Source organism: Sminthopsis crassicaudata, chromosome 4, assembly GCF_048593235.1.
Source record: "Sminthopsis crassicaudata isolate SCR6 chromosome 4, ASM4859323v1, whole genome shotgun sequence".
NCBI lineage: Eukaryota > Metazoa > Chordata > Mammalia > Dasyuromorphia > Dasyuridae > Sminthopsis > Sminthopsis crassicaudata.
Genome location: NC_133620.1, coordinates 157,705,897 through 157,719,303, shown reverse-complemented (window position 1 = coordinate 157,719,303; position 13,407 = coordinate 157,705,897). Strand labels below are relative to the sequence as shown.

General features: G+C 34.8%; 1 protein-coding gene across 3 annotated transcripts in view; it reads right to left on the bottom strand.

Annotated features, from left to right (window-relative positions):
* The window catches only part of TXLNB (taxilin beta), a 75,834-nt gene that overhangs the window by 16,877 nt on the left and 45,550 nt on the right, over positions 1 to 13,407 (bottom strand). For all 3 annotated transcript variants that reach the window (XM_074309685.1, XM_074309683.1, XM_074309684.1), the window contains exons 4-5: positions 11,327 to 11,497; positions 1,623 to 1,817 (exon numbers count right to left, since the gene is read on the bottom strand). In XM_074309685.1, coding sequence (XP_074165786.1) covers positions 1,623 to 1,817; positions 11,327 to 11,497 — 366 coding nt within the window. The remainder of the gene's footprint in view (positions 1 to 1,622; positions 1,818 to 11,326; positions 11,498 to 13,407) is intronic.

The window sequence follows — 13,407 nt, the reverse complement described above, 5'->3', positions numbered from 1 at the left end:
AAAATGAGGCTGATATGAAGTGACTTTCCATATCTCTTGACTCTTAATCTGTCTGACCCAAAGAAGAAGTCAGAATTCTACAAGATGATTGGAGATTTACAATGATGGTTTTTCAAAATTATAATACTTATTTTATTTAGCATATTAATTATAACTAAATGCAATTCTCCAAGACCACTTGCCTTTTAGTAGATATAATTTTCACTTGAGGTGTTTGCTTCACTGATGAAGTTTAGATTTAGACCAAAACAGAAATTAAGTTTCCCCTTCTTCCATGGATTTCTTAAGAATATATTCTATAGGGGCAGCTAGATAGCACAGTGAATAGAGCACCAGCCCTGAAGTTAGGAGGACCTGAGTTCACATTTGACCTCAGACACTTAACACTTCCTAGCTGTATGACCCTGGGCAAGTCACTTAATCCTAATTGCCTCAGGGAGGAAAAAAAATTTATATATATATATATATATATATGCATATATATATATTCTATATTTGAGTCAAAAAGTAAAGGCAGTCAAGATATGTGGCAGCCACAAGCCTATTATATATTACCATCAACAATCTGCATTCAAAAAGTGATATAAAAGACATTGAAGAACCATATGACCAGAAAAGGAATTGAGTCAGTTATGCAATGAGAACAAAATATTATGGAAGGATAGTCTGAGTGGTATGGATTGGTATCTTGATGATTCTAAAAAGTAGATTTTCTTCCATTAGGGAGGTGTTCTGTGCCAGGATTTATGGAAAAATATAGGATATTTATTGTACAGGGTTATATAGGTTGCAATCTATATTAGTGAAGGGAGTACCTATACTCATAGAATTGTGTACCTATTCAAGAAGAAAGAGGAGGTTACTAAAAAATAAAATAAAATCCCTCTTTCTCCAGTATTATTGGGTATTGGGAAGATATTCCAAAGGGAAAGTTGTGGTTTGGATCATATAACCTTATTTCACTTTTTATTTCTTTTTAACTACTGTGAAGATATAAATTCAGATAAATTTCTTAAGCTCTTTCAAATTAGTGATTTAGTAATGTTTTCTGTGATTCTTTTGGTTTACAAAATTGCTTCAAAATATTAGTCCATTAAAGAGTGGCTCAAAATTTAATTCCTCCAATTTCCTCAGCTAATAATAACTTGTATTTGCAGAGCACTTTAAGGTTTACAAAGCTCCAGCATGATAAATATGGAAATATTTTTAGAAGAATTACACATGTTTCACCTATATTGGATTGCCTGCTGTCTTGGGTAGGAAAAAGGGAGGGGGAAGGAAAGGAGAAAATTTTGAAACACAAGGTTTTGCAAAGGTGAATGTGAAAAACTATCTTTGTATGTATTTGAAAAAAAATATTATTAAAAACAATAAATCAAACATTTGCTGAAAAAAGTTTTTCAAAACTCATTATTCATGGAACAGCTTTTTTACAGATGAGGAAACTGCAGCCAGAGGGTAAATAATTGACTTGCCCAGAGCCACACAGTTAAGATGTCTCTGAGGCAGGATTTGAACTCAGGTTTTCTTGACTCCAAGTGCAGTATTCTATCCATCCTACCATCTATCTACCCCCAGTGGCTCAGTGTCCCTATTTTTGCATAGCTTGATAAACTTCTCACCTCTTCTCTCAGTTCATACTGATCAATGATACTTTTCAGTTTCTCTGCTAACTCTGTGTTTTCTTGGCATAGAGTCATGTTCCTTTCACTCTGTTGCTCAATCTGAGCCTGGATGTCACTCAGTGTGCCCTGAAAATGGTTTGTGATCTCTTTCCTTTTCTCATCTTCCTCACGTGCTCTCTGGAGCGTTTCCTCCTGTTGAAAAGAAGAACAATATTTGAGTTTGAGAGTTTCAGTAACTACCCTGTCCCCAGATTTACAAAAAAAAAAATTTCAGGCTGAAGATGTGTAGCAAAGTGAAGAGAAAGAATAATTAAACATGTGTACAAGGGGTTTTGAGTTCTTTTCTAAATCATACTACTTCAGTAAGAAGTAAATATATAAGGGATATTACAGACTAACACACAAATGTCAATGATAGGTGAATAGTTCCTGAAAACAGGTGCTATGAATACCTTGTATCTAGTAGTTATTTATGAATAGACTAAACTCCAACTGAGTGTTTGAATGAACTGCAGCAATTTCTGCCCAACTCACAATACCCAATTCTGATCTAACTGTGTTTGGCTGAAAACAAAGGTCACTTCCTTGCCAGGAGTTAAAAGTGATGGTTCAAATCATCCATTCTTGTGGCTTATTATAAGAAGGAGAAAAATTGGCATTGCCAACAAGACACATCAACTGCTTCATAATATTGAAATGCCATAAATATACCGTAGTAAATAGTATATTCTCTTTATAAGAAAAAAAGTTCTCTAAATAAGCACTAAGGTGATTTAAAAATAGTTACTAAGCAGTTGTACTAATCTCAGAAAACCTGATGAATAGTGGGCTTTTGTTGGAAACAACAATCATATGTCACGCAGGGTAATTAGCATGTTGACTGGAAAATTCTGAGTGCAATGATAAGTTTCAAACCCTTCTAAAACTCTAAAAGAAACATCTAATTTTCCCTTCTTTTGCTTTCTTAGCATGGTAGAATTGGAAATTAACTTTCAAAATGTCAGTTCTTTCCCCTTTTCCTTCTAAATCAAAACTCTCCATTCACTCAAACCCACTAACAATGTACCAAAATTTCCCACACATCTATCCTGAGTGCTATTTGCTTTGTGAGTCTTAGTCTTATTCTTAGAGTAAAAGGGTTTAATATTTCCATGTAAAAATAAAGATAGAGACATACAGCTGGAAAATCACATATAGACATTGATGGGTTCCTTTATAGTCTGTTTGATTAATTTATAATATACAAGGACATTTTATGCATTTACCAATGGAAAGTAAAAACTGTTTAGTGCAGAAGTTTCTAGCAGAAATGTCTAACAAGTCAAATTAAGTCCTGAAAAGCTTTTTTTGGTGTGGTTTGGTATGTGTATGTGTATATGTGTATGTGACAATGTGGTAGGAAGGCAGGATAATTCTGTAAACAATAGTTATGACTTGTCTTTACTATGTATAAGAGTCACATAGGATAGGCAGGAATGAATAGGTTGCAATGAGCATTGTTAGAGGGAGCTCTCAAATTGACAAAGTCAGAGTTTGAGAATTTGAGTATTTTATAGTTCATATTATAGTTACAGATTAAAAAGTACTTACTGCAGATAATTTTGTTTCACTTTATAAGCATTGATTAAGCTATTACTATATGTAAACCACTGCGGAAGTAATGGAAATAGAAGGAAAAAAATCTCAAACCACTCATATCCTCAAGGAGCTTATATTCTACTCTTAGACATAGCATTTACAGAAATAAGTAGAATACAAAGTAAATTGAGGAGGGTGAGATCTGAGGAGGAATAGGGATACTTCATTGAGGATGTAGTAGCACCTGAATTGAGGCTGGCAGTAAGATGAGGATTCTGACCAATGGATATTTGGAAAATGCATTTTGGACATGTAAGAATGACTTGTGAGGAGGCAAGAGATGGAATTTCAAGTCCAGGAAATAATAGAAACCTCATTTGGCCAAGAAGGGAAATGGTAGGCAGTAAGTCTGAAAATGCAGGTGGAATTAAGAGTGTGAAGGGGTTTAAATGATAGGGGAGACATTTTATCCTAGAGGCAACAGGCAACCACGAAAAGCTTTTGAGCAAGGGAATAACATGGTTAGTTGTGTGTCTTAGGAAATCATTTTGGTAACTATTTGGAGAGGTATTAGAAAGGGAAAAATACTGGCAACATAGGGAGACCAATGAAAAGGCTCTTATGCTCGTTCATATGAGAGTAATGAGAATTTGAACTAAGTGATGGCTATATGAGTTGAGAAAGGTAAATAAGAGATTAGAGATATATCTTGGGAATAGAATTAACAAATCGTGGTAGCTGATTGGAAAGGAGGGAGAGATAAGAGTCAAGGATGACTCTTGAGACTTTGAACTTAGATCATTGGAAATCTTGCCTTTAATAGAATGGGGTGGTGTGGTGAAGGTGTATAAATAAAGATAATTAATTCAATTTTGAATATGTTAAATTTGAGGTGTCAAATGGGACATCAAGGTGGTATCCAGCAAGCAACTGGCAGTTTTGGAGATTAAGCATGGATAAATGTAAATGCAAGAATCATCTGTATGCAGATAATACTTGGACCCCTGGAAGTTGATGAGATAACTGAAAAAACAAATATATATGTATAATATATGTGTATATATATATATATATATATATATATATATATATATATATATATATATATAGAGAGAGAGAGAGAGAGAGAGAGAGAGAGAGAGAGAGAGAGAGAGAGAGAGAGAGAGAGAGAGAGAGAGGAGAGAGAGGGACCCTAGATGGAGCTCTGGGGAACTCTTTTGGAGAACCCCATAGGATAAGTGGAGACAGAAATTTATTGAGCCAACAAAGAGAATAGAAAAGTGGGCAGACAGGTAGAACATCATCATAAAAAATGAAATTCTAGTACCAAAAGATATATCTCCAAACCTATACTTTTCTATTTTTCTCCCAAAACTGCTTCTCCTTTTAACTTTACTATTTCTTCTAAGAGTACTACAATTCTCCTAGTCTTCTGTATTCAGAGTTTCAGTGTTGTCTTTGAAATTTCATTTTCTTTCAACTCATATTTAGCTGATTACCAGTTCTTACCTACATAATAGTCTCATCCATCCCAATTCCCACTGCTACCATCCTAGGACAGGGTCTCAATATAACCTACATGGAGTATAGCAATAATCTCCTAAATGGTCTTTTCACCTCCATATTCACCTTTCTATCTATACTTCCTACTTCTTCCAGACTAATCTTTATACATAGATCTGGTCACATCACATTTCTGCTTAAAAATCTTCTGCAGCTCTGTAATCCCCACAAAAAAAAAAAAAGTTGTAACTTTTTTGTTTGATATTGAAGGTCTTCTACAATCTGCATGAATTCACATTTCAATACACAAACATTTACCTTTCTAACTTTAACTTGAATTTCTCCTCAGTGTACATTTTATGTTTCAGCTAAACTGGACTTTTTATCCCTAAAACATATTTTGAGTTACTCAGATTATTTCCTATGCTTTTGTTTTCTTCCTATTTCCTGAACCTTTTGAATTCCTATTCATTCTTTAAAGTTCAACTCATAAACTATCTTTTATGTAAAGCATTGCTTTGTATACTTTGTAGAAAGCAACCTTCCATCTCAGATCCTGTGTCTCTGTAATGTCTTTATAATATATTAATGTGTTTCAGGAATCTGTATGTTACATCTAGGGAACACATCTCATCTATACCTGGAATCTTCACAAATGCCTAGCTCAGCCCTCTCCATATAATATTTAATAAATATTTGTTGAATTGAATTATACCTCCATTTTACAAATAAGGAAACTGAAGCCAAGACAAGTGTGGTTTGAGTAAGCCTAGGTAAATTAGAGTAAATCTAGTATTTCTAGATACAGTGAAGTTTTAAAAAACATACATACCATTTTGTAAAGCATACATTATCAACAGGTATAATAATTCCTCTTGAAATTTTCTTCTAATGTTTTCCATCATTCTAATATGACTTATTCATGAATGTCACGAAGGCTATTCTAGTGGAGCTATGGACAAGATCAGAGTGGTTGGTTTGATAAGACTTATTACTGAGTTCATCACAGAATGATGAATTTTCCAGTCATAACAATTCTCAAGACTGTCTACTCAGGCTTGTCATCTATGTTAGTAGAAGAAGGTGGAATTTGACACTGACAAAACTAGATCTCTTGAGTGTGCAAAAATATGAATTATAATTTAATAATTAAAATACTTGTGCATATAAAAATAAATATGTGTATATAATATGTATGTATGTATGCATGCGTGTATTTGTTGAGTGACATTTCTGTGTCTAGTCCTATTTTTGAGGTATTATGGAGGTTTAAGAGAGATTATAATGGGTGGTTTTGAGGAATCATCTCTACAAAATACATATGATTATACCAACCCTTGTGATGTATATGTGGTTTTTAAGAGCCTGTTATTTTTAAAACAACTGATAATCTTAACTCTTGATAGATTAGTGTGGAACTGAATAGGAATAGGTACAGGGGAAATTCTGATCAACTTAGAATCAGGACTATGTTGGCAAGGCACAGGACTTGTGTTCAAATCCCCAAATTTTGACACATTACTTAACATCCTTGGACCTCAATATCCTCAAATGTAAAATGGAAAGTTTGAATTAGATGTCTTTGCATTCCCTTCTAATTCTAATTTGATGATCCTATAATCATAAGATACTGTTATCATAGGATGTTGCTTAGTTAACAGCTAGTTAGGAATCACCTAATTGTGCCAGGCATTATACTAAGCAGTAGAGATAAAAAAAAAAAAAAAAAAGCAAAAACAAAAACAAAACAAAAAAAAAAAAAAGAAAGAAAGAAAAAAAGAAAGAAAAGAAAAGAAGGAAAGAATTTTAGAGATAATTTAATCAAACCATTTTATTTTATTGATGATGAAATGGAGTCCAAAATGATTTCTTCAAGGTCATGCAACTACTTACGGGAGCTAAGACTGTGTGTATCTCCTTATTTTTTATCCAATGTGGTTTTCATTATTCAATATTCTCTCTCTGGGAGGGATGTAAAAACCACAAAATAAGAGTCTTTTATTGCTTTGCTAGTCAACAGTAGGAAGGGAAAGGGAAATCTTCACAGCATGAAGCAAAACCAGATTCACAGAATGTTAGATGGAAGATACCTTAATATTTTTTAAAGATGAAAAGGCAGAAGCTCAGAAAGCTTAACTGACTGGCAGGGGAATATACAAACTGAGGAGGGGCTGTACTAGAATCCATTGCTCACGATTCCTCCTTTGTCCATTTTATGATATAATGTTTAGTTTTGTACCATGATATGACAATGCTGGGATTTTGCAAAAGATACTTTGCTAAGAGGTAAAGAAAAGCAAGTAAAATAATGCTTAACTCTTGATTCCACTGTCTTGAAAAGTATTATTCACTACTAGTTGAGCTGAAGTATTTTGTTATCACTAAGCAAAGTCTTCATAAAACATACAGATTAAAAATGTAAACAAAACTGCAAGAGAAAATGCCTAAAATGCTTACAGGAACAAACTTTCTCTAGCATCTTCAAATACTTTAGATCAGGTGTTCTTAACCTATTTTGTGTCATGTACTCCTAAGTAGGCTGGTGAAATCCATGGACTCTTCAGGATCATGTTCTTAAATAATTGGGAAAAAATGTTTAGGTTCAGTTTGAGGTTAATAAAAAATAAAGACCTTCCACCATGGAGAGGGCCCTTGGATCCCAAGTTAGGAATCTTTTTTTTTTTTTTCAGATTTGCCAATTTAAATTAATGAAGTGATGATGAGTGGTATACTAGATGATTCCTAAATTCCCTTGAAGCTTTAAAATTATGACCTATAATTATAAATTTTTTAAAAACAAAGCAGATATCCTAGCAATTTTTCTACCATCTTAATTGCAGTTTTATTACTTGCAAGTATATTTCTTTAAAAATAATCCCATATCTCCCAAAGAGATCTTAAAGAAGGGAAAGGGACCTGTATGTGCAAGGATGTTTGTGGCAGCACTCTTTGCAGTGGCCAGAAACTGGAAACTGAGTGGATGCCCATCAATTGGAGAATGGCTGAGTAAGTGATGGTATATGAATATTATGGAATATTATGGTTCTGTAAGAAATGACCAGCAGGATGAATTCAGAGAGACCTGGAGAGACTTACATGAACTGATGCTGAGTGAAATGAGCAGGACCAGGAGATCATTGTATACTTCAACAACAATATTATATGATGATCAATTCTGATGGATGTGGCCATTTTCAACAATGAGATGAACCAAATCAGTTCCAATAGAGCAGTAATGAACTGAACCAGCTACACCCAGCAAAAGAACTCTGGGAGATGACTATGAGCCACTACATAGAATTCCCTATCCCTCTATTTTTGTCCACCTGCATTTTGGATTTCCTTCACAGGCTAATTGTACACTATTTCAAAATCCAATTGTTTTTGTACAGCAAAACAACTGTCTGGACATGTATACATATATTGTATTTAATTTATACTTTAACATATTTAACATGTATTGGTCAACCTACCATGGGGGGAGGGGAAGGAGGGAAAAAATTAGAACAAAAGGTTTGTCAATTGTCAATGTTGTAAAATTACCCATGCATATATCTGGTAAATAAAAACTATTTTAAAAATCCCATATCATATATATATATGTAATATATATATACACACACATATATATTTCTTTTAAAATGATCCCATACCACATATATATATATATAATATAAACACACACACAAATATATACATAAAATACACACACACACACACACACACACACACACACACATATATATATATATATAAAACACATACACACATATATGAAAAGAAGAATTCTTTGATCCACTGAAGAAAAAAGGTTGTATTTGCTTCAGGAGTGATGGAAACAACTTTGGAGGGTTATAGTAAGCTGGCATTCTCTCCATCTCCCTTGTCCTACCTCCTAGAATTTCAAGCTTGTTGTAATAACTTGAGTGTCATCATGGCAAATAGTGTTTCTTTCTCTCTATATCAATCCTTATAATTTATCTGCCATGTCTTCAAGTCCTTTTATTCTTTATTTCCAATTTAAATTTAACTTTTTAAAAAATTACAACTGAAGCTTTGTTGAAACAATTAAAAAGTCAGGAATTCTGCAAAGGGGCCTAGGTTTGATGTCAAAAGACCTGAGTTGGCCTTTGCTACTAATTACTTTTGGAAATTTAGGCAAAGCATTTCTCCTCCCTGGGACTCAGTTTCATTATCTGTAAAAAGAGAGGTTAGGACAAATGATCTCTTAGGTTCTTCTTAGCTCTAAGCATCTAGATCCTTAAATGTTAAATTAAAAATTAAAGAGAAGAATATAGATAAACACATCAGACTACTGCTAGTGAATACAATTCTCAAGTTACAAAGACTTCCCACACCTACTCCCTCCCCCATTCCTTGTTTATTATTTTCCTCAGCACAGCCTTTGTGATGATGCCAGGTTTGAATGTTACTGAAACCATCACTCCTGGCAACGAGGTAACCTGAGAATTAGAGATGTTCATCGTACTGGATTCCCCATTTCCCAGAGAACAAATGTGATCTCTTGATTAAGGAAGAGGTCAAGGTATTAGGACCCATACAGTTTGCTCCTGGTTTTATGTCTAAGGTTTGCACATTTAGGAAAGTCTTTGAATCTTCCTCTGTCTCAGTTTATCCCCTTATGAGCACGAGTAATACTGTGTACCTCATAGGAACATTGGTGTTTAATTAATTAATGTTTGTCAAATGCTTTAGGATCCTTAGCTGAAAAGGAGTATTGTAGAAGCGGGAAGTATTATCTATTAGACAGCAGTATCTTGCCAGCACTGAACAGAGCCAGTGTCTGTGTGTAATCAAATTAACCACACTGCTGAAGGCTTATGCCATAATTAGTGAAAACACATACAGACAAGTGAAGTGATCACTCCATTATTTTTGATAGGAATTATTTTCTGAATAATTAGAATTATTGCTCCCATGTTTTCCCAATCCTTTTATGTGCCTTTTTAAAGAATGACTATTCTAATGCTTACTGTAACATTACCTTGTAAATTACCTTGTCTGTAATTTTTTCATCTAATTCAGATCTTTTTGGGGATTCCCATTGCAAATGCTAAAAGTTTTTGGTTCTTGGAAAATTTGTACATGGATAGGGCTGAAAGTTGCCACTTTAAATTAATGAAGAAACTACATGATGAATATATTGGTAATAGCTCTGGAATTAGGAGTCAAGTAATGTGCAGTGAGGAGTAGTAAATAGATACTGGATTGGGAGATAGAAAGGCTTGACTTAAATTCTGCCTTGGATACTAGCTGTGTGACCTTGGGCAACCCACTTTACTTACCTGCCTCAGTTTCTTCATCTATAAAATGGGGATAATAATAGTACCCATATGAAACAATATATTGAAAGTAACCTTAAAGAATTATATAAATGCTAGTTATTATAGCAATAATAATGATGCATTTTATTGTTATTATCACCTACTTCCTGGCTCTGTGATAGTGGGAAAATCATTTCACTTTTCTAAGCCTTCTTTTTCTCCACTGTATAATAGGGATAATAATCTCTATTTCATCTATCTCATTAGTTTAATATGAGAGATGAAATAAGATAGGGTTATGTAGAAAACAGTTCATGGGACTATTTAAAGCTGGAAGAAACCTAAAAAATCATTGAATTCAATCCTTTCATTCTCTAAAGTGAAACCCAAATAATCTTGACCCAGGCTAGAAAATGATTACTATGAAGGCTGCCATATTAATGGTATATCAATAGATCTAGCAGACCCTCCAAGATGAAAAGAAACTCTGCCTAGGCCAAATAGGTCCAGTTCATATCTTCTCTCCCTTCTACCTCCAATGGATCAAGAATGTTATCTGTAGGACTATGTGAGGGAGCGAGGGTCAGGAAGCTAAAGCAGACAACACTGGCACATAGTAGGCACTTAATAATATTTGTTGAATTTGTAAATCAACCAGTTAAAAAGCAACCATTTATTAAGTGTGCCAGGCATTTAGGCCCCAGAGATATAAAGGGAAAAAATGAAACAATTCCTTCTCTCTGGAGCTTAAATTATATTGGGGGAGGGGAAAATTTGGCTTCTGTTTTCTTTTTCAAGAGAAGTAATAGGAGAGCAAAACTTCAAGAACAAAGGGATAAAACATCCTCCTAAGTATTTAACTCCTGAAACATGCATATAGCACTAGGATAGGACCTCTTTAATCTTCTAATGTTCCCTGAGTATATCATTTTAACCCCCAAGTAGTTTCCATTAAGATTTAAGTAGTATTTTAATACTTGAGTCCTAAGTAATGAACTTTTTTTTTTTTTTTTTTGGCTCGAGCCTAGTTTTTAAGGAGCAGGAAGAAGGAGAAAAGGCCATCTGTTTTCTCTCTCCTGCTCAGAAAGCCAGTTGTGGAGAAGAGCTGGTAGCAGCTAGATACCAGTAGGGGTCACCAGCACCCCAGTCCTTGGGCTTGACAGAAAAAAATTAACCTCAAAAGTGTAGCAGAAAGCAGAAAGTGTACTAGAAAGCCTCCAAAATGTATCCAGAATATACTTGGCTGCTCCACTCAGGGAACTGAAATAAAGGGTAATAGGAGTGATGAAGTGAGTTTGGGGAGCTCAAATTTTGCCCCCAAACTAGCCTTCTCACCTTGAGAGTTTTGTTGTGTCTCTGAAGCTCACGACACAGACTTTCCAGCTTACTCCGGGCTAGGATAGCTTTGCTGTGTTCACTCTGCAACTGGTCCTTCTCCTTGATGATTTGGGCCTGTCTCTTCTGCAGGTGCTTCAGCTGCTTCTGTTCAGCCCGGTGTTCTTCCAGCTGCATGTGCATGAAGGAGGGAGGAAAGATATGAATTCTCTTGTGGGGAAAATAAGCAGTGCAAAAGATGAAAGATTTTTAAAAGTCCCTTGAAATTGCTTCTTGGAAATGTTTATGGACTCATCCCCATCTGTGTCTATTCCCAATCTCCTCACCTTTTTAGTAGCCTCAGAAATAATTTTGGGGACCCAGAAGCTTATAAATCTTTTTTCTTAATTTTTCATCCATTTCTGTTTTGATTACTATTTGAATGCTTTGTCATTATTGGGTTAATGTGTCATGATCTCAATCTTAAAACAAGAAGACTTTCTTAGAATTTATTGATGATGCCAGATTTCAGAGATCAGATGATGGCTTAATTGTTAGGAAGTTACCTCTCAGGAGCATATTTACTTTTTTTTTTTTTTTTTTTTTTGAAAGGCTGCATAACATAATGATCAGAGTCAAGAAGTCATGGGTTCAAATTTCATCTCATACATATATTTACTGTATGAGCCTGGGCTAATTGGGGTCTCTCTGAGCCTGTTTTATGTAAAATGAGCATAGTAGTAGCATCCACCTTGACACTGGTTGAATCTTATTTGTATTGATCAAATGAGGTGATATTATGCAAAGTTCTTCGTGAATCTTATAGTGATTGCAAAAATATAAGCTATTACCTTTAATGTTTTATTCAAAGATTAATAATGAACTTCAATACAATCAATAAAACTTGATTAGTAACTGTCAGAACATTTCAATATATATCAAATAACATGTCAACAATTTTTCCATCAGAAAAAAACAAAACAAAAAAACCAAACAATTTTTCCATCAGGATTAAGTCCTTATAAGATTATTTGTCTATTCATTTGAATTCACTTTTGTTCTCATATATTTGTAGTTTATATGTACTCCTTTCTTTTGTTTCTTTCTTTTGCTTTGCTTTTGAGTTATTATTATCATTATTTGCCTTGTTCCTCAAAACGACTCTTTTGTGCAACTGTGGGAAAAAGGAGGAAGAGGGGGAGAGAACCTCATAGCAACTGAAGCATAAAATCTTCTTTCTTGTGCTGCTTTTTTTTTTCTTTCTTGGAGACAGGCTGAAGGAAGAGATGGTGCAGTATACATGGAACTAATATATTCTGAAACACCTGAACATTCTCAGGTTTTACCCAAAGCTACTGAGATAACCATTGGGTGGCAGTGTGGTTTTTATTTTGCTATGCTTTGGCTCAGATTACCTCTCTAGAGGCAGAGAGAATGGGGACCAAATCTGTTCTAGAAACTAAAGGAGTAAATGTATTTAGCTGTTTAGATTAGCACAGCTGCTAGAAAGGAACAGTCAAACTAATGTTTTTGGTTTGTTTTGGTATTGTGCAGCTACTTCTATCCCTAGACTTGAACTAGAGTCCCTTCAGAATAAACTGCAATGCCCTGTAGGCGATCTTCCAGGAGGTAACATCCCAGGACACCATAGTGGAAGGCTAGCTAACAGAGACACATCTGGGACTTTTTTTCCACCTGGGGCAAAAACAATTAAGGGGAGCAATTCTAGAAATTTGATTAGGGGGTAACTTCTTCTAACCTTTCCTCATTCTAGGTCCCAGGACCACATTTTCTCCCCATATCTTGGACTTCCTTTCTCTCCAGGGGCCAGCCAGTGCAGTGTATGTAGTAAATGGGCAAGGAGCAACTTATCTCATTTCCCTTCTTTGCTTATCTCTGCTAGTCCCTCACTTTCATAGTCTGTCTTCCTCCACCCTTCCGTCATCTTCTGTGATGGATCAGTCATAACTGGATGAGTAATCTGTACAATGGTACCTTCCACCCCTATATCCAATAAGTCTATGGCCCTTAACTCTTTCTGGAAACTGTTTACCCTCAAGGAGAAAGCTGTGAGGTACATAGATGGTAATGATGTAGAGAAA